At 44.2% G+C, this 21,865-nt stretch overlaps 1 protein-coding gene across 8 annotated transcripts in view; it reads left to right on the forward strand.

The window, feature by feature from the left end:
• Positions 1 to 21,865, forward strand: part of l3mbtl3 (L3MBTL histone methyl-lysine binding protein 3) — a 189,090-nt gene that overhangs the window by 63,691 nt on the left and 103,534 nt on the right. For all 8 annotated transcript variants that reach the window (XM_038799815.1, XM_038799810.1, XM_038799814.1 and 5 more), the window contains 5 exons: positions 431 to 525; positions 5,009 to 5,113; positions 9,961 to 10,096; positions 11,156 to 11,247; positions 18,374 to 18,525. In XM_038799815.1, the coding sequence (XP_038655743.1) occupies positions 431 to 525; positions 5,009 to 5,113; positions 9,961 to 10,096; positions 11,156 to 11,247; positions 18,374 to 18,525 (580 nt within the window). The remainder of the gene's footprint in view (positions 1 to 430; positions 526 to 5,008; positions 5,114 to 9,960; positions 10,097 to 11,155; positions 11,248 to 18,373; positions 18,526 to 21,865) is intronic.

Below are 21,865 nucleotides of genomic sequence, written 5' to 3' on the forward strand. Positions count from 1 at the left end.
GGGTGGGGTGCTGGTTTTAACACCTTGTCCTATTTGAGAATAAAAGCAGGCTGCTTATAAGACAAGAACTGCCCCGATCTTGTTACAATTGACCCACTTTGTGGCGTTTGTCTGAGGCAGTAGGTGGAGCACTTTGTGCTCAAAGGCACTTGTTTGGGGATTGGATGGAAGGACAAGAGCAGCAAGGAAAGAAAATTCTCTGGGCCAGGCTGAATTGTCAACTGGATGATTTTGTCATTGAAACAATGGAATTGTTATTATGGCACTCATTGTTTGGCATAGATCTTTGTTAACCATTTTAAAATAGTTGGCATGTAGTTCAATTTTGAATAATTTATTTATGTAATGAAGAACTTGACACAAAGTATGTTATGTATATCAAACTCTTTACATACCAAACTTTTGGGTGTTCAATACCATTTTTCTGCAGCTTTAACTTTTGGTGGAAAGAGAAAAGCCTGGAGTTGGGCATCTTATTTGGAAGAGGAAAAAGCTGTTGTGGCACCGACTAAGCTTTTCAGAGAGGTTAGTCTCGAGAGATATGATTGTTAAAGTATTCGTCCTTGTCATCCAGAAGAATCTGAGTGCATGTTACATGGTAAAATTGTACTGCATGTTTTCACTGTTGTGATCAGGTGAGGAGGGTAAAATGGCCCCCTCCTTGTTTGACTGCAACAAGTATTTTTGCCTGAAAATGCCTGTGTATATTATGCCAGTTAACTGTTTACATGCAACGACCAACAGGACAGACGTTCTTGAGTTTAATGAAGAAAGCCACTAGTATATTATGCTTACGCTGATCTAAGTAACATACTACACACTGACTTTTGCACATACCCAGACACTCAAATTCATCACATACACAAATAAAGGTTACGGAGACGGAAGAATAGATTGGTAAAATTAAAAGTCCTTAAATGAGTTTGCAGTCTGTAGCTTGATAACTCGGCTGGCTTCAAGCTGAATCCGGTGGTCTTGCTGCTTTAAATGGGTGGTCTTCTGTTTCCGGCCACCAAGAGGTTCAAAACTGTAGGTGGATGATCATTCTGTTCTTCTGGAGACAGCTGCGGAGTTGAGTTCTTTCCTTAAAATCTCTGCTGCACGTGGGCAGAGAGTCAAATAATAGCAGACAGAGCCCAAAAGCTTACAAGTTGGGTCAGGAGAAAGGAGAAGGATCTCTGTCAACTTCTTAGCTGCGTGTCACCAGTTTTGCTGTAAGAATGTGTGTCAAACATGTAAAGAGTTGACTCATCACGGAACCACTCTCTCTAACTGACCAGTTATTCAAACATGATTGTGCATTTCAATTGTAACTTGATTAAGTCAGATTTGGGCAGTCGCCCTCTTAGGGCATTATTGTTCATGTGATTTATGTTTGGTTTGTCTCCACCCAGTCAAGCATCTGAATGCTGGACTAATGGAATAGGAAATATGATTCATTCACATTGCTTTAAGGTCATTGCCACTGGGTTTTGCAGACATGCCATCTCCATCTCAATGGGATTGAAAGTGGAATGTACGATTATATACATTGGGTAGCCATCTTGGCTGTGAAAAGAAAGAGCTGCTCAGTTGGTGCCTCACAGCTAACCTGGTGACAACCAATGAGCCAGAGCCGCAGAATGCCACGGCACCTGGTCCGCCTTATAAGCCACCATAATCAGCACTTGCGAGGAGACACTCGGGCTCTCAACCAAGAAACACCAAGACTGGTTCGATGAGAATGATCAGGACACCCAGGATCTCCTCAACCACAAACGCTATGCGTTGCTGAACTGGCAGCTCCACTGAACCTCGAGTGAGAGAGGAAACAAGCCTACAGGCAACTGAAGGCTGAGGTACAACCGAGAATTCGCGACCTAAAGAACAGATGGTGGGTGGAAAGAGCGCAGGGACTCGTCAACTTGCTGATGACCACAATGTGCACGGCTTCTTCATTGCATTCAAAACCATCTACGGTCTGACTACCGAAGGACACACCCCACTGAGAGCCAAAAACGGGGAGCCGCTCATCAAAGACAGAGAAGCAGTCAACGCCCGCTGGAGAGAGCACTTTGAGGACCTCCACAACCAAGGCACAAACTTCGACACAAGTGCCCTCTACACCATCCTGCAACACACTACCCACTACCATCTCAGCCCAACCCCAGGTCGAAAAAGCCATCAGACAGCTGAAAAACAACAAGGCCTCTGGCGCAGATGGAATCCCTGCAGAAATATTAAAATGCGGCAGAGAGGCACTCTTGACAAGGATCCACAACCTCATCATCCTTGTCTGGAAGGAAGAGAACAGGACAGATGATGACCATATTCAAGAAAGGAGACTGAGCCTACTGCGAAAATTACAGAGGGATTTCTCTACTCCCCGCCACGGGAAAGGTCATCCTGAGAATACTCCTCAACCGCCTCCTCCCAGTGGCTGAAACGCTCTTCCCTGAGTCTCAGTGTGGCTTCAGCCCATCAAGAAGCTTAATGGATATGATCTTCACGCAACAAATACAGGAATATTGCAAGGAGCAGCATCAACCTCTGTACAGGGCCGCCTTTCATCTTGTGAAGGCCATCGACTCTGTCAACCGTGAGGGATTGTGGAACATACTCCTCAAATTCGGCTGCCCGCAGAAATGCGTCACCATTCTCCGCCTGCTCCACGATGACATGCAAGTCATGATCCTCACCAATGGAACCACCACATACTCCATATGTGTGCAAACTGGTGTCAAACAGGGCTGCGTCATCGCACCAATGCTCTTCTCCATCTTCCTTGCAGCAACATTTTATGCCATCACTCGGAATCTCCCCGCTGGAGTGGAGCTAACCTACCAGACAATGGGAAACTGTTGAACCTCTGATGCCTCTAGGCCAGAACCAAGACCGCCCTAAACTCTTGTCATTGAACAGTAGTACGCAGACGCGCCTCTGTGCGCACACGCTCTGAGGCTGAGTTACAAACCATCGTCAGTACATCACTGAGGCATGTGAGAGAATGGGCCTCAGACTAAAGATCCGGAAAACCAAGGTCCCCTACCAGCCTACTCCTGCCACACAAAACTGCCATCCAACGATCAAGATCACTGGATAATGTGGATCATTTCCCATACCGTGGGAGTTTTCTCTCGTTGTGAGCATACATTGACGATGAAATCCAGCATGGACTCCCATGCACCAGTAAGGTTTTCGAATGCCTGAGGAAAAGTGTGTTTGAAGTCTGATACCTCCAATCCAGCACTAAGCTCATGCTCTACCGAGCAGCTGTGGTCCCCACCCTCCTGCATGCATCAGAAATATGGACAATGTACAGCAGACACCTCAGTTCCCTGCAGAGATATCACCAACCTGCCTCCACAAAACCTTGCACTGGCAGGATAGGAGTACTAAGGTGAGCGTCCTCTTCCAGGCCAATATCCCGAGTATTGAGGTACTGCGATGGGCCGGCCACATTTCCCACATGCCTGACACACGACTCCCAAAATAAATGCTCTACTTCAAACTCCGCAATAGGAAGTGATCACGAGGAGGGCAGAGGAAACATTACAAGGGCACTCTGAAAGCCTCCTTAAATAAATGCAATACATGGGAATTGCTTGTCTTCGAATGCACAAACTGGAGAAGGAACATCTGCAAAAGCGCCAATCGCCTTGAGCGTCACAGGATGAAGCACATGGAGGCCAAGCATAAAGAGCAGAAAGAGAGCTCAGAATATGAGTGTCCCACCCGCCCTCCTCCTCAGACACCATCTGTAGCAGAGTCTGCGGATCCAGGATTGGACTGTTCATCCTTGACCCTGAGGGACCGCCCAAGAAGAAGGAGGATTTCAAATTAGTTTAATCTGTGTTGTAAAATATCTACTTTAAAAGTTCAATTCATGTTTCCAGCCAATGGATTAGAAATTATTATCTTACATGAAGCGCATCTTCTTAACAACTAATTCTCCATCCCCTATAAGCTTGCCCTCTGATTTCGTAGGCTTCCTGTCCGAGTCCATCCTGTAAAATAAACTGCATCTGGAATATGTAACAATGTGGAGCACAATCAGTTCTTTTCCACCAGACCAATTTCATTACGCTCTCAGTATTGCAATGTAAAAGTTTAAAGTCCTTTCTCTCAAAGTAAAAAAAAACTTCAGGGTATTTGGAGGAGATTAAATAACAATGACATCAAAATATTTAAAGTATAACTGGGGCAGATTTAAGGTGTAAAGAGCTACACATGGGATAAGTTCAGCAGAGATTTCAGTATGGAGAATGCTGATATGGAAATGTATTACATCGAAAGGTGAAAGTGGGGTACCAGTCTGTGCGCTATATGATGGGTGGACAGTAGCACATTGGTTAGCACTGTTGCTTCACAGCACCAGGGTCTCGGGTTCAATTCCCGGCTTGGGCCACTGTCCGTGTGGAGTCTGCACGTTCTCCCCGTGTCTGCGTGGGCTTCCTCCGGATGCTCCTGTTTCCTCCCACAAGTCCCGAAAGACGTGCTGTTAGGTAATTTGGACATTCTGAACTTTCCGTCCTGATATTAGTGGACTTGACACACAGCACGTCTAGTCACCGGGGAGCAGCAAATTAGCAGATTGCTGAACACTATGGCGTAAAAGGTTTATTGAGAGTTGGAATAACTCATTCAAACTGCAGTATATTTTGCAGACTTTATCTTGAATATTGTGTCCACTGAGGCACAAGGAGACATTCAGCCTTGGCGTGTGGTGGGGGAGCATTGTGATTTGGGGAAAGGAAGAACTGCAAGAAAAATCGCTTTTCACCCTTCACCAGCCTCCATTTATAACCAAGCATTTTGTCTTCAGTTCTGATATTTTTTGGTTTTGTGTCAGTTTTTTACTGATTGTGCTCTTGGGAAGTACTTTTGAGATGTTTTACCGCTTTTGGCTTATACAATAATAACCTGATCCCTGCTAAAGGACGTTATTTTGCTTTTGTCATCCAGATAAATATTTTGCCCAAGTAAAGTACGTTTTGTTTTCTTAATCTTATATTTCATTTTATTCCAGTGCCAGTCATTTCCACAGAGTAAAAATGGATTAAAAGTTGGAATGAAACTCGAAGGGATCGATCCCGAACATCCATCCATGTACTGCGTTCTTAGTGTGGCTGAGGTCTGTCTTCAAACATCATCTACTAATAGCATTGCTAGAAATAGCAGTGTGCATTCTCAAACATAATTTAAAAAAAATGTATTTGTTCACAGGATGTGGGCATCGCTGTCTAGGCCAGGATTTATTGTCCATCCCTAATTGTCCTTGAGAACACCACTACCTTGAACCACTGCAGTCCATATGGTGTTTGTACACCCAGAGTGCAGTTGGGAAGGGAGCCTCCAGGATTTTGAACCACTGACAGGGAAGGAACAGTTATATAGTTGAGAGTCAGGGTGGTGCGTGGCTTGGTGGGGATCTGGCAGGTGATGTTCCCATGTATCTGCTGCCCTTGTCCTTCAAGATGGGAGAGGTTGCGAGTTTGGAAGGAAAGGGAAGGAGAGGTGATTGCGGGATGTAACTGCAAGGCCCACTTGAAAACATTTGTGATGTTGCATTCCAGTTCCAGCCAGGACTTGTCACATTTTGTTGGCTGAAGGTTATTTTATTTTATAACGTTAATGATAGAGAGTTGCTAGCGATTTGTGGCATATTGCAGTTAGGAAGTGAAGATTCAATAAATTGCCCTATTTTAAACTGTTCTGCTACTTGATATAGCTATGCTGAAATAATCCTTTTATAATTTTTACCTGCCATGGAAATAGAAAACATATTTCAATCTAGCTAGAGAACACCAGCATATTTTCTGGAGCCCTTACATTTCCGGGACCTTTGTTTTTAAAAATTATTATTTTGAAGGTTAACAACTCTGGCTTGCCACACCTCTTTACAACTGTAGAGGACTATGTTGTAGTGGGGTATGTGCGAGCCTTATTCTGACTTTTGCTTCATTATTAAATGTAGTACTAGATGTAGTGTTCATTTGCTGCAGTTTTTAATTCATGTATCTGCTGAAAATTAGTTTTTGTGATAGTTTAGATGCAAGTCCTATTGAAGTTGAGCAATCTGTTCGAAGTATAATTTAATTAAACTTTGATCCATACATTCTTTGTCAGTTGATGTTGGGGTGGCAAGCTATATGGCCCGAGATAAGAGTGCCCCCTTGTTGGGCTATCTGAACAGTGTTTAGTAATTTTGGTTAAAGGAACATGATATGATATTTCCAAATGCTTCTACCTATTTTATAGGACATATTTTTGATTGAGCTGCCGTCATACATTAAAGATACCTTCTATCAATCTTTCTGAATGCCCACAGTGCCCTCCATCATCAAGAATATTGAATGGTTAGGGCAGCACGGTGGCCAAGTGGTTAGCACAACCGCCTCACGGCGCTGAGGTCCCAGGTTCGATCCCGGCTCTGGGTCACTGTCTGTGTGGAGTTTGCACATTCTCCCCGTGTCTGCGTGGGTTTCGCCCCCACAACCCAAAAATGTGCAGAGTAGGTGGATTGGCCACGCTATATTGCCCCTTAATTGGAAAACATAATTGGGTAATCTAAATTTATAAAAAAAAAAAGAATATTGAATGGTTTCAGCACTAGATTTCTCCAGAGGTGTTGAATGTTCTCTGTTGCCTAATAGCAGTCACATTTTCTTTAATGCGATAGATGATTGCTAGTTATATATTTTTCAATTTCAGTCATTTCATTCACGCCTCTCTAGGCCACACCTTCTTGTGTCCTGGTAAATTTGAATGCCATTGATATTCTTCCACGCCTCTTCACACTGGGCAGTGGAAATGAGGAACTCTGCATTCTCCGACTCACATTCACCCAAGAAAATGCCGTTGAAACTGGGTCATTGAAAACTTCAAAACCAAGATCGATAGGTTTTTGATGGGAAAGTGTATTAAGGTTTATGAAATCAAAGTTGGTGAATTACATTGTTAAGCAGCCGTTTTCCAATGAATGACGGAACAGGTTTGAAGGGCTGATTGGCCCACTCCTGTTGCTAGCATTTACTAAGCTCTCGACCCCTTTTAAATAAAAAAACTACTTTTTTGGTAAAACAGCAAAACACCTATTAATACAGAAGTGACTTTCCTTTTTTTATAAAAATAATGTTATCCTTGCATCATGACCTTTATTCTGAAAAACAAAGCCACAAATTATTTCAGTTGAAGTTATGGTCATTCATACAGAAGGGAATGGAACAAGGGGCGGAATTCTCCGACCCCCCCGCAGGGTCGGGAAATCACCCGGGGTCGGCGTAAATCCCGGGAATTCTCCGCCACCCGGGAATCGGCGGGGGCGGGAATCGCGCCCCGCCAGTCGGCGGCCTCCCCGCGGCGATTCTCCAGCCCGCGATGGGCTAAAGTCCCGCTGTTGTCAGGTCTCTCCCGCCAGCGTGGTTTAAACCACCTCTGTGCTGGCGGGAGCAGGCAGCGCGAGCGGGATCCTGGGGGGGGGGGGGGGGGGGGTGATTGGATGGCGTGGGTGTCCCCACGGTGGCCTGGCCCGTGATCGGGGCCCACCGATCGGCAGGCGGGACTGTGCCGTGGGGGCACTCTTTTTTTTTTTCTTCCGCCACGGCCTCCACCATGGCAGAGGCGGATGGGACCCCCTCACCTGTGGTGACGTCAGCGTTGGAGAGAAGGGGAGGGGGGTGGTGAGCTCTCCACTAATTGGAGTCATACCAAGCGCAAAGGAAGATGGTTGTGGCTGTTGGAGGTCGATTATTGCAGCTCCAGTACATTACTGCAGTGACCCTCCTTCCATCAAAATTTTAGAAGTGGGGATGATCACTGATGATTGTTCAGCATCATTCGTGCCAACTAAGATGCTGAGGCAGGCATGTCCAAATGTAGCAAAATCTGGACAATATCCAGGCTTGGGCTGACAGGTGGCGAATAACATTTGCACCACACAAGTGCCAGTCAAGTAACATCTCCAGCAAGAGTGAATCTAATGTAGTGATTTCAGTTGGTGTTATAACTAGATGGAAAGATCCCAGAATGGAAAATGGAGGAACAGAGTCACCAGTCTGCTAATTAGTTTTGATAATAATCACTTATTGTCACAAGTAGGCTTCAGTGAAGTTACTGTGAAAAGCCCCCAGTCGCCACATTCCGGCGCCTGTTCGGGGAGGCTGGTACGGGAATTGAACCGTGATGCTGGACTGCCTTGTTCTGCGTTACAAGCCAGCTGTTTAGTCCACTGTGTTAGACCAGCCCCTGATAACAAGAAAAAAATCATTTATTAAACACATTTATGATACAATACTTTTTACTGTCACTTATCTTCACAAATATACAGAAATTTAAAGATTATTACAGGTTACTAAGTATGGCTTAGGATATAATAGTCTGAATAACACAGCCCCTTTAAATACAGTAAGAAGTCTTACAACATCAGGTTGCAGTCCAACAGGTTTGTTTCGCGTCACTAGCTTTGTCCAGCATGAATCTAACTATAATTTTACCCTTCCTCACACAAAAACATTAAATTAAACCCACTTAAAACTATACTATATTTCACACATTTACTGATACAAACATAAATCCCTTAAAACTATCTTTGTTTTCCTGACGCTAACCATCATCCCATGACATTCAATGGCATTGCCATTCATTGAATTCCCCCACTATCATTGCTTGGAGGTTACCATTGACCAGAAACTGACCTGGACTAGCCATCTAAATGGCTAGCCTGTTTGATGGGTACCACAGCCACAAACACTCACTCCTTCCACCACTGACACACAGTCGTAGCAGTATGTACCATCTAATGGATGCACTGCAGGAACACACCAAGGCTCGTTAGACAGCTCGTTAGATTCGAAGCCCACGTTGAGTACCATCTAGGAAGGCAAGGGCAACTGACACATGGGAATACCACCATTTGAAGTACCCCTCTAAGCCACTCACCACCCTGGCTTGAAACTATATCATTGTTTCTTCACTTTCGCTGTTTGAAAATCTTGGAAATCCATCCGAGCAGGAATATGAGTATACGAACACCACATGGACTGCAAGTGGTTAATTTCCACCTTATGAAGGGCAGTTAGGGATGGGGAATGAATGCTGGCATAGTAGCAATGCCCATGAATTAATAAAATAAGACGGTGGTGTAATGGTTAAGTCATTTGTCTAGTAATCTAGAGACTCTGGGAACATGGGTTTGAATCCCACCACGGCAGATGGTGGAAGTTGAATTACATATTAAATCTGGAATTAAAGGTCTTACCATGAAACCATTGCCAATGTGTTGTAAAAGCCCATCTGGATCACTAATGTCCCTCAGGAAAGGAATTGACACCTTTACCTGGTCTGGCCTACATATAACTCCAGAATCACAGCAATGTGGTTGACTCTTAAATGCTCTCTGAATTAGGGATGGGCAATAACTGCAGGTCTAGCCAGTGACGCCCACATCTCATGAGTGAATAAAAAATAAAATTACTGTGCCTTCTGAGCATATTCAGGAGCATCCAGAACCCTGCATTTTGGAGCAGTACTTTTGGAGCAGTTGTGAGTTGAGTGGGCGGGGTGGGGGTGGGGCAAGAGAGAAGGGCTGTTTTGAGCTTGTATTGCAAAAAAGATTCCTTTTTTTGGTCACTTTCTTTACGATGATTGTTCCTTTCTAAATGAAAATCAATGCGGGCCCGTGTATACTTTGTTTTGTGGACACCAGATGGAAAGGTTGGTGGTTGTCATTCTCCCAGTTCCAATTTCTTTGCTAAAATTTAATGCAAGATTGGGTTGCAGATTCAGTAAATACCTGACCTCCCCACTCATGGAGATTTGCAATTCAGGATGAAATGTGTGGTAATCAGATGGATGAAGGTTCCTTTTCCTTTTGATTTAACTGTTTTACAATTTGTTTCCACTTTCAGTTTAAAAGAGTAGTTTAATTGGTAAATTTCTGATATGCTCAATGCGAGATTTACAAATAAGACAACCTTGCAGGTGTGTGGCTACAGAATAAGGCTCCACTTTGACAAATATCCTGATTGCTATGACTTCTGGCTAAATGCTGACTCGTCAGATATTCACCCTGTGGGATGGTGTGAGAAAACTGGACGTAAGCTTAATCCTCCCAAAGGTAAGTTCCAAACTGATTTCAGATATGATTCAACATGGGACGGTCGTTATTGACCAAGAATGTTACAAAGATAACCTAAAACAAAAAATATCTCTAAGATAAAGTTTAGCCTGATTGTTTAATGCCTGATGAGAAATGGGGTTGGTTAGCTGAGTTGGATGGATGGCTGGTTCATGACGGAATGTGATGCCAACTTTCTGGGTTCAATTCCCATACCGGCTGAGGTTATTCATGAAGACCCCCCCCCCCCTCTCAACCTTGCCCCTCACTGGATGTGTGGTCACCCTCAGGTTAAATCACCATCGGCAGCTCTAAAAGAGGAGAGGAGGTGTTGGTCCTCTGGGATGATGGCAACATTTACAGATGAGAAATGTGTAGTGAGAGATCTTAAATGGGTAAAATGAAATACCAATGAAGAGCAAAAAAAATTGGTTGTGAGTTTTTGATTTTCTTCACAGCTGAGTTTCAGTCTCAAGCCAACTAACGCGATCTCAGGAGACGCCATGATGTGAATCCCGCCCATTGTCGGTGGATCACATTTAGCAAATCTGCATATTAGATCGAGACAGCTAGTCTCACTTTAATATGAACTCCCACAATCTAACCAAGGCCTTGGGATCTAACCTCTTCGCCTTGGGGTTCTCAGGCGTGTGCTGTTTGGTGCTGGTCTCCACACACTGGGCGCAGACCGAACTGCACTCGTGGGAGTTTCCCAGCAGATGGGAAGCCCCCAACTGCTTGCCCTCAGGCACCCTGGCACTTCCACCTGGGTGCCAACCTAGCACTGCCAAGATGTCCTTGTGGTAGGGGCACTGCCAGGGTGGCAGTGACAAACTGGCACTTATCCTGAGACGGGGAAAGCCCCCCCCCACCCCCACCCAGAGAAATCAAAAATCTGTCTTTGCCCAACCTTGAATTTATTAAACAATGGGGAATCCACAGCACTCTGTGGTTGAAAAACCAAAGATTCACAAGGGAATGGATAGGAGTCTGTGAGTAGTACATCTTTCTGTATCAAATATTTGTGCTTCTGAAATTGACTTTTTTTTTGTGTTCTAGGCTACAAAGAAGAGGAGTTTAACTGGCCAACATATCTGAAGATGTGCAAGGCTCAAGCTGTGCCCAAATCCTTGTTCGAAAACCAAAATACGGTAGGCATATAACATAATTCAACGTAGTTAGCTCAGAAGCTGTTGTGGTTTCTATCAGCTGTGCTGCTGTAAAAATATGGTTTCAATTTTTGCTTTAAAGAGAGAGGTCACAGATTTGGATAGTGCGAGTCCCACCCGAAGGATGTCTGAAGATTTGGAGGTCCGGACAGTCTTAATGACTGGCCCTCATTGCCTTAACTTGCATTATAGATCCTCCCTGCCTGGGATCAGGAGTGGAAAATTACAGGCACAAGACAGCAGTGGGGACCTGTGGGATGGGTACTCTCCAGGCAAACTTGCTAAAACTCCCTGGGATAGAAATAGGAATGGGGTTGTCCCAGGTTCTCCAGAATGGAACAACCTATCGAATCCGAATTGCTTTTGAAGCTACCGATTTTCTGCTGATAACCATGGCATATGAGCTGTAGATGGTTGCTGTAGCTGGACCAGTGCTTGGGACCTATACAGGTCATGCATAACTTTCTTTTCGGATTGATTTCAGTATGTTAACATCAAGAAGATATTTTTGCAATGAGTATTGCAATCCTAGACCAGACCCCAACAGTGGCCAGGATACTGGACCCAAACCTCAATATTTAATTTTAATTTTGTATGACTGTGAGGGAAAGATACTTCGCTCCAGGAGTGATTTGCACGAAGAAATAGCGAGATAGAAACATACATAGAAAATAGAAGCAGGAGGAGGTCATTCGGCCCTTTAAGCCTGATCATTATGATCATTGCTGATCATGAAGTTCAATATCCTGATCCCAACTCTCTTCCGCCACCCCCCTCCCCCCAATCCCTTGATCCCTTTAGCTCCAAGAGTTGTATCTAATTCCTCCTTGAAGTCACAAAGTTTTGGCCTCAAATACTTTCTGTGGTAGTGAACTCCATAGGTTCACCACTCTCTTGGTGAAGAAAGTTATTCTTTTGTTTTAATATTATCTTTATTGTCACAAGTAGGCTAACATTAACACTGCAATGAAGTTACTTGAAAACCCCCCACACTCCCGCGCCTGTTCGGGTACACAGAGGGAGAATTCAGAATGTCCAATTCACCTCACAGCAGTCTTTTGCGACTTCTGGGAGGAAACCGGAGCACCCGGAGGAAACCCACGCAGACACGGGGGGAACGTGCAGACTCCGCACAGACAGTGACCCAAACTGGGAATCGGACCTGGGCCCTGGCGCTGTGAAGCAGCAGTGCTAACCACTGTACTATCGTACCGCCCTAGCCCCAGTCCTAAAAAGGTTTACCCCTTATCCTGAAACATAACCCCTAGTTCTGCCCCCCCCCACCATCGAGAACAATCTTTCTGAATCTACCCTGTCTAATGCTGTTAGATTTTATAAGTTTCTATGTGATCCCCTCTTGCTCTTCTAAACTCCAATGAATATAATCCTAACCGATTTAGTCTCTCCTCGTATGACAGTCCCTCCATCCCAGGAGTCATTCGCTTCACTCCCTCCATAGCAAGAACATCCTTCGTCAGATAAGGGCACCAAAACTGCACAAAATACTCGAGGTGTCGTCTCACTAATGCCCTATGCAATTGTAGTGGTACATCCCTATTCCTGGTCTCAAATCCTCCTGCTATGAAGGCCAACATACTATTTATCTTCTTTACTGCCTGCTGTATCAGTGACTGATACACGAGGACATCAAAGTCTTGCTGAGTATCCACCTCTCTCAATTTGTACCTGTTCAAATAATAATCTGCCTTCCTATTTTTACGACCAAACCGGATAACCTCCCATTCATCCACATTATACTGCATCTGCCATGCATATGCCCACTCACTCAGCCTATTCAAATCCCACTGAAGCTCTGCATCCTCCTCTCACTCCCCGCCCCCCCTCCTAACTTTGTATCATCTGCAAATTTGGAGATATTATATTTAGTTCCCTCATCCAAATCATTAATATATAAAGTGAACAGTTGACGTCCGAGCACATATCCCTATGGTACCCCATTAGTCACTGCCTGCCAGTCAGAAAAAGATCCATTCATTCCAGCGTTTTGCTTCCTCTCTGCCCAACCAATTTTTTATCCATCTCATGTCGCTACCCCGCAAACCCATGCACTTTAACTTTACATAGTAATCTGCTACGTGAGGCCTTCTGAAAGTCTAAGTAAACCACATCTACCGGTTCTCCCTGGTCAACTCTACTTGTTGCATCTTCCAAGAATTCAAGTGGATTTGTCAAGCATAATTTCCCTTTCATAAATGTATGCTGACTTTGCTTTCCAAATAGTGTGCTATGAAATCCTTGATGATGGACTCTAGCAACTTCCCTACTACTGATATTAAGCTCACTGGTCTGTGGTTTCCTGTTTTCTCTCTCCCTCCCTTTTTGAACAGTAAGAAGTCTTACAACACCAGGTTTGTTTGGAATCACTAGCTTTCGGAGCACAGCTCCTTCCTCAGAAGGGTTGCTTTACAGAATTACCTTTTGAGAAAGAGATGTACTGACAATTATTTACAGAACAGATCTGACTGCTGTCAGAATTCCTACAGATACTCTGACTTCAAAAACTGTTTCAACTTGCTTGCTTCAACTCCCCCTTATCCTCAGTCAAGTCTGCATTACTTTAAATACAGTTAATCTCTTATAACTAACCTAGTTAGAACAAATTGCCTTACTTGGTCTCGGCATCAGCCAGAATCAGAACTTATAACTAATAAAAATGCTTCCTCAAAATGTCTGGTGCTTTGGCTCCACCCACCAATGACATGATCTCACCAAACTGAAAACTAATTAACTCCCCAGGGTATCCTCTTAATTAAAACAAAATTGCATTAACCCAAACTTTTTATGATGGTTAATTACACCTCCGGCTCCTAAAACCTTTGTTGTCTTCCAAACCAAGATTCTCTTCAAAACATGACTTCAGCAGTCAAACACACTCCAACCCCAGCTTTTAACTCTTACTTCACCAAATATTTATAATCCAACATATCTGAAATTTCTGCATTCATCACACTAGTATATTTTTCTAATTGGGAAGAAAAGTCAGGAATGAGTTCCATTAAGTAGTGAAGATTGCAGTATATTTATATGTACAATTGAATAATATAGTTCAAAGCAACATGCTTTATGATTATTTAGAACTACGAGCACAGAAGAATGTCCCAGCCAGCTTAATTGAATATGAAACGCACATCAATGGCCGCATGTATCAGACAATTATACAGAAGAATACTTGCTTTACAGAATTATGCATGAACTGTTTCTGAGGGCTAGGGTTTAAGTGATAAACAAAGACAGATTTCTTTTCCTTTGGAGCTAATTGGGGCACACTTTGTATTTTGGCATACCAAGACACTATGGTTTCCCTGTCACCTATCTTAGGTTGTATCTGCTGAGGATCAGATGTGGGAGATTTCAATGTTGGGAAGCCCTCTCTTGTGCCACTGGCATTGGGCAGTTAGAGGCTGCACCCCTTGCTAGAGAGAAAAGGAGTTCCCTTGCAATGCCAGTACCGAGACTGGGCCTAACTTCTGGCCCTTCCAGCACACGCCTCCATCTCCTTAGCTCTTATCAGACAGTGCGCTAACAACGGCTAATATTGTGAGTTATTCAGTAACGGCACGGCTGATTCACCATTCACTTTTGCTCCCCTGTCGGGAGTGGTCTGGCCTCCATGTTTAACCTGACCATGCAATGCAGATGGGATTGGTAATTCAGTGGAGTTACTGATCCTGCATCTCGCTACTCAGTGGCGTTGAATATTGGTACTCCCATTTATAACGAGGGGAAGTGACTGAACAAATGTGACAAATCCCATCAGCTTCTATGTATACACAAGTTACTGCCTGAACACCAGAGTTTTTCAAAGAAGGAATCTTGGAGGCAGTGGAAGTGCTGATTTCTGAGTGTATGTAACTGACAGTAAATTCCATTTACACCAATAAATGTAAACGTCGCCAAGTCCCTGAGGACCAAAGGTTGCTCTCCCCTTTGAGAGAGAGTGCTGACTGGGGGTGATTTAATTTGAAGATCACTACAGCTCAGCGGAGTGGGCAAGGTTGAATAACCTCTGCCGGTACGGGAATTGAACCCATTCTTGTTGCCGTCGCTCCGCATCGCGAACCAGCCAACTGCACTAACAGACCTCAATTTAGAATGTGCAGTGACACTGGCATTCTGATGCCAGTAACCTGAACAAAGAACAAAGAAAAGTACAGCACAGGAACAGGACATTAGGCCCTCCAAGCCTGCGCCGACCATGCTGCCCATCTTAACTAAAATCTTCTACACTCCCAGAGTCCATATCCCTCTATTCCCATCCTATTCATGTATTTGTCAAGATGCCCCTTAAATGTCACTATCGTCCCTGCTTCCACCACCTCCTCCGGCAGCGAGTTCCAGGCACCCACTACCCTCTGTGTAAAAAAAACTTGCCTCGTACATCTCCTCTAAACCTTGCCCCTCGCACCTTAAACCCTAGTAATTGACCCCTCTACCCTGGAAAAAGCCTCTGACTATCGACTCTGTCTATGCCCCTCATAATTTTGTAGACCTCTATCAGGTCGCCCCTCAACCTCCTTCGTTCCAGTGAGAACAAACCAAGTTTATTCAATCTCTCCTCATAGCTAATGCCCTCCATACCAGGCAACATCCTGGTAAGTCTCTTCTGCACCCTTACTAAAGCCTCCACATACTTCTGGTAGTGTGGCAACCAGAATTGAAGACTATACCCCAAGTGTGGCCTAACTAAGGTTCTATACAGCTGCAACATGACTTGCCGATTTGTATACTCAATGCCCCGGCCAATGAAGGAAAGAATGCCGTATGCCTTCTTGACTACCTTCTCAACCTGTGTTTCCCATTTCAGTGACCTGTGGACCTGTACACCAAGATCTCTCTGACTGTCAATACTCTTGAGGGTTCGACCATTCACTCTATATTCCCTACCTGTGTTAGACCTTCCAAAATGCACTACCTCACATTTGTCCGGATTAAACTCCATCTGCCATTTTGCAGCCCAAGTCTCCAAACGATCGAAATCCTGCTGTATCCTCTGACAGTTCATCGCTAGCCACAATTCCACAAACCTTTGTGTCATCCGCAAACTTACTAATCAGACCAGTTATAATTTTCTCTAAATCATTTATACGAACAGCAAAGGTTTCAGCACTGATCCTTGTGGAACACCACTAGTCACAGCCCTCCAATCAGAAAAGCACCCTTCCATTGCTACTCCCTGCCTTCTATGACCTAGCCAGTTCTGTATCCATCTTGCCAGCTCACCTCTGATCCCGTGTGACTTCACCTTTTGTACCAGTCTGCCATGAGGCACCATGTCAAAGGCCTTACTGATGTCCATATAGACAACATCCACTGCCCTACCTGCATCAATAATCTTTGTGACCTCCTCGAAAAACTGTATCAATTGAGACACGACTTCCCCTTCACCAAACCATGCTGCCTCTCACTAATATGACCACTTGCTTCCAAATGGGAGTAAATCCTGTCTCAAAGAATTCTCTCCAGTAATTTTCCTACCACTGACATAAGGCTCACCGGCTGTAGTTCCCTGGATTATCCTTGCTATGCTTCTTAAAACAAAGGAACAACATTGGCTATTCTCCAGTCCTCCGGGACATCACCTGAAGACGGTGAGGATCCAAAGATTTCTGTTAAGGCCTCAGCAATTTCCTCTCTTGCCTCCTTCATCAGGCCCTGGGCACATTTTTAAGACGGCCAACACCATGTCTTTTTGGATCTCAATGTGACCCAGGCTATATACACACTCTTCTCCAGACTCAACATCCACCAATTCCTTCTCTTTGGTGAATACTGATGCAAAGTCTTCATTTAGTACCTTGTCCATTTCCTCTGGCTCCACACATAGATTCTCTTCCCTGTCCTTCATTGGGCCAAGCCTTTCCCTGGCTACCTCTTGCTTTTTATGTACGTGTAAAAAGCCTTGGGATTTTCCTTAACCCTATTTGCCAATGACTTTTTGTCACACCTTTTAGCCCTCCTGTCTCCTTGCTTAAGTTCCTTCCTACTTTCCTTATATTCCACACAGGCTTTGTCTGTTCCCAGCCTTCTAGCCCTGACAAATGCCTCCTTTTTCTTTTTGACGAGGCCTACAATATCTCTCGCTTCCTGAAATTTGCCATATTTATCATTTTTCCTCACAGGAACATGCCGGTCCTGAATTCCTTTCAACTGACATTTGAAAGCTTCCCACATGTCAGAGTTGATTTACCCTCAAACATCCGCCCACTGAAGAATCTTAAGTTCTTCCGTTCCCACCTAATATTGTTATAATTAGCCTTCCCCCAATTTAGCACATTCATCCTAGAACCACTCTTATCCTTGTCCACCAGCACTTTAAAACTTACTGAATTGTGGTCACTGTTCCTGAATTGCTCCCCTACTGAAACTTCTACCACCTGGCCGGGCCCATTCCCCAATACTAGGTACAGTACAGCCCCTTCCCTAGTTGGACTATCTGCATATTGTTTTAAGAAGCCCTCCTGGATGCTCCTTACAAACTCTGCCCCGTCCAAGTGCCTGGCACGATGTAAGTCCCAGTCAATACTGGGGAAGTTGAAGTCTCCCATCAGTACAACCCTGTTGCTTTTACTCCTTTTCAAAATCTGTCTACCTATCTACTCCTCTATCTCCCGCTGGCTGTTGGGAGGCCTGTGGTAAACCCCCAACATTGTGACTGCACCTTTCTTATTCCCGATCTCTACCCATATAGCCTCTCTGCCCTCTGATGTGTCCTCCCACAGTACAGCTGTGATATTCCCCATGGTTTTTATTTATAATTTCCCTACCGCAGCATTTTTATTTAGATAAAAATAAAACAACACATTTTAAGGATTGCCAATGTCTGTTTCATTTTGTATTTGGTTAATGCAGTTTGGCAATTTCAATACGATTCTGGGGCAAAACCTCTTCAACTGAACAGTTGCAGAGAAACCTCAGTCAGCAAGCTGAGCAGAATTGTGTGATCAGCAAGCTAGTCAAGCTATTAGGAGACATTAGTAGTTTCCGAGCTGGCAGTACCAGATCTATAAACAGTCTAATCACAGTTTATGAATAAATATCAACACAATGATGCATTGCAGTGAATATTTTTAAAATCCTTTTGTTTCAGACAATTACTCCATTAGGCTTCCGAGTGGGTATGAAACTAGAAGCTATCGACAAAAAAAATCCAGAATTTATTTGTGTGGCAACAGTGGCTGACATGGTAGATAATCGTTTCTTGGTGCATTTTGACAACTGGGATGAAAGCTATGACTACTGGTGAGCAAAAATCAGCTCTTGTTAATGAGATTTGTATCTTTCTCATTGTAAAAATCTATTTCAAAGTGTCCTGACCACTAGAGGGTGCTAAAATCCCAGCTAATGCATATTTGTGCACTTTTATTATAATAAGAATCATTATTGGCACAAGTAGGTTTACATTAACACTGCAATGAAGTTATTGTGGAAAACCCCTAGTCCACACCTCCACATGTAACCCAGTAACTCCACCTAAACTTTTTTGGACACTAAGGACAATTTAACACGGCCAATCTGTCTAACCTGCACATCTTTAGACTCTGGGAGGAAACCGGAGCACCCAGAGGAAGCACACGGAGACACAGGGAGAATGTGCAGACGCCGCACAGACAGTGACCCAAGCCGGGAATCGAACCTGGGACCCTGGCTCTGTGAAGCCATAGTGCGAACCACTGTGCTGGCGTGCTGCCCATTGATTTACACGATCATAAGAAGGGTCAAAACTGAATCACAGCACAAAAGGTGGTCATTCGGCCATTGTGTCTGCGCTCGCTTTCTGGATGAGAAATTCACTTTGTGCAACTCCCCCGTCTTTTCCCCGTAACTCTGCACATTCTTTATTTTCGATAACAGTCTAATTCCCTTATGAATGCTTCAATTGAACCTGCCTCCAACACAAACTCAGGAAGTGCGTTCCAAACCGTAACCACTCTCTGCCTGTAAAAGATTTTCCTTGCATCACTTGAGCAATTTAAATCTGTGCCCTCTCATTCTCCATTCTTTCACGAGTAGGAACAGTTTACCCTCTATCTACTCTGTCCAGACCATTCATGAGCTTGAATATCTCTTTCAAATCTCCTCTCGTCCTTCTTCTCTCTCAGGACAACGGTCCCAACTTCTCCAGTCTATCTTCCAAACTGACGTTCCCGATCCCTGGAACCACCCCTGAGAAAATTTTCTGCACCCTTTCTAATGTTTTCACGTCCTTTCCTGAACTGGATGCAATACTCCAGCTGAGACTGAACTACTGACTAAAATGAGTTCAACATAACATCTGAATTTCTGTAGATTATCCATTCAGAATAAGGAAAACATAAATTCCTCCAATTGCATGAACTGTCCTGTAAATGAGTGTATGGCTTTTGCCTTTATCTTGAAGATCATTCTATCGGTTCATCACTTCTTGCTCTTTCATCCAATTTCCTTTAGAAATCACTGATCATTGGCCTCTCTATCACCCTCATAGGCAGAAAGTTCCAGAACCTTACCACTGATTGTGTTTAAAAAAAAGGTTCTTTCTCAAAGCTCTACATATCTTTTGCCCAAAAGCCTTACATCTTTGTCTCCTTTCAGCCAATTGATTTTACTTTGTCTACCTTATCTAAACTTCTCATAATCCTTTATGCCTTTCTCCTCTCAATCTCCATTGCTCCAAGGAAAACAATCTCCACTTCTCCAACATAACCTTTGAGCTAAATTTCCACATCTGTGGAACAATTCTGGGTAAATCTGGTACATTCTGGTACATAGGGCAGCAGGGTAACATGGTGGTTAGCATAAATGCTTCACAGCTCCAGGGTCCCAGGTTCGATTCCCGGCTGGGTCACTGTCTGTGTGGAGTCTGCACATCCTCCCCCTGTGTGCGTGGGTTTCCTCCGGGTGCTCCGGTTTCCTCCCACAGTCCAAAGATGTGCGGGTTAGGTGGATTGGCCATGCTAAATTGCCCGTAGTGTCCTAATAAAAGTAAGGTTAAGGGGGGGGGGGTTGTTGGGTTACGGGTATAGGGGGGATAAGTGGGTTTGAGTAGGGTGATCATGGCTCGGCACAACATTGAGGGCCGAAGGGCCTGTTCTGTGCTGTACTGTTCTATGTTCTATGTTCTATCTCTCCACCCTCGCGAGGACCTTTGCATACTTCCGAAAACATTGTGACCAGAAGTGGATGCAATGCTCTAGTTGTGACTGAACTAGAGCTTTATTAAGGCTCAGTAGAACATCCCTGCTTTTGTAATGATTCCTCTTGTTATGAAGCCCAAGATCCGAAAAGCCTTTCTGACTGCTCTCAACATTTCCTGCCACCTTCAAAGATCTTTCTCCAGCTCCATCTGTCCCTACACTCTCTTTAATAATCATCTTTATTAGTGTCACATATGTAGCCTTAAATTAACACTGCAATGAAGTTACTGTGAAAATCCCCAGGTTGTCATATTCCGGAGCCTGTTCGGGTACACGGAGGGAGAATTGAGAATGTCCAATTCACCTAACAGCACATCTTTCAGGACTTGTGGGAGGAAACCGGAGCACCCTGAGGAAACACACGTAGACACGGGGAGAATGCGCAGACTCCGCGCAGAGGTGACCCAAGCGGGAATCAAACCTGGAACCCTGGCACTGTGAAGCAACAGTGCTAGCCACTGTTCTACCATGCCACCCAGAACTATGCCATGAAGTATATATTGCCCAGCCCAATTCCATGTGCCAAAATGTATCACCTCCTGTTTCCCTGAATGAAATTCTATATGCCGCCCATCTGCCAGCTTGCGTTGCAGGTTATTCATATCATCATGACTGTTGGGTATAATCAGCAAATTTCAACATTTTACCCTGTTTTTTAAGAGCCAGGTCATTTTTATATACTTCAATAAAGACAGTGTTCCTCGCACTGATCCTTGGGAAATACCACCACTTGTCATCCTCCAGTGGTTTGCTGTTTCCTGCCCTTGAGCCAATTTTTAAATTGCCACTGACCCCGCTATTCCATGTGCTTCAATTTTGCCAATTAGCCTGTTGAGTGGTACTTTGTCAAATGTTTACCTATAATCCATATAAGACAACGGGTGGGATTCTCAGCAAGTTTATAAACAACCTTGTTCTGATTGACAGCTGCTGGCTCCTGCCAGCGAAGAATTGGGACTGTCATTGACTGTCATAGACAGTTCATTGAAGATGCAAGTCTGTAGACTTTCCCTTTCCTCAAATCTTCTCTCTCAAATACCTTCAAAACTGTTGCTTTCTGAAGTGTTTGAGCCATCCTGGAAAGCCCACAGCACGTGAAAAGCCTCAGAAAACTCCTGTGATCCTTTGAATGCTTAACACTCATTCAGTTTCACAGTGCGATACCTATAACTTGCCTTTGATTGATAGCTTAATGGTTAAAACTCAGCAGGCAGGAGGTTTGTTTATTTATATTTCCCTTCAGGCTTGAATGCATCTGGACTACCCGCCATTAACCCTAACTACAATGTTAACGATGTTTATAAACAACCTTGTTCTGATTGACAGCTGCTGGCCACTACGACAATGCTAAGTGCTTTCTGCGGTTAGAAAAGAGCCCACCCTAGTATATGTTTCTCAGAATGTAA

Source organism: Scyliorhinus canicula, chromosome 6 (genome assembly GCF_902713615.1).
Source record: "Scyliorhinus canicula chromosome 6, sScyCan1.1, whole genome shotgun sequence".
Classification (NCBI taxonomy): domain Eukaryota; kingdom Metazoa; phylum Chordata; class Chondrichthyes; order Carcharhiniformes; family Scyliorhinidae; genus Scyliorhinus; species Scyliorhinus canicula.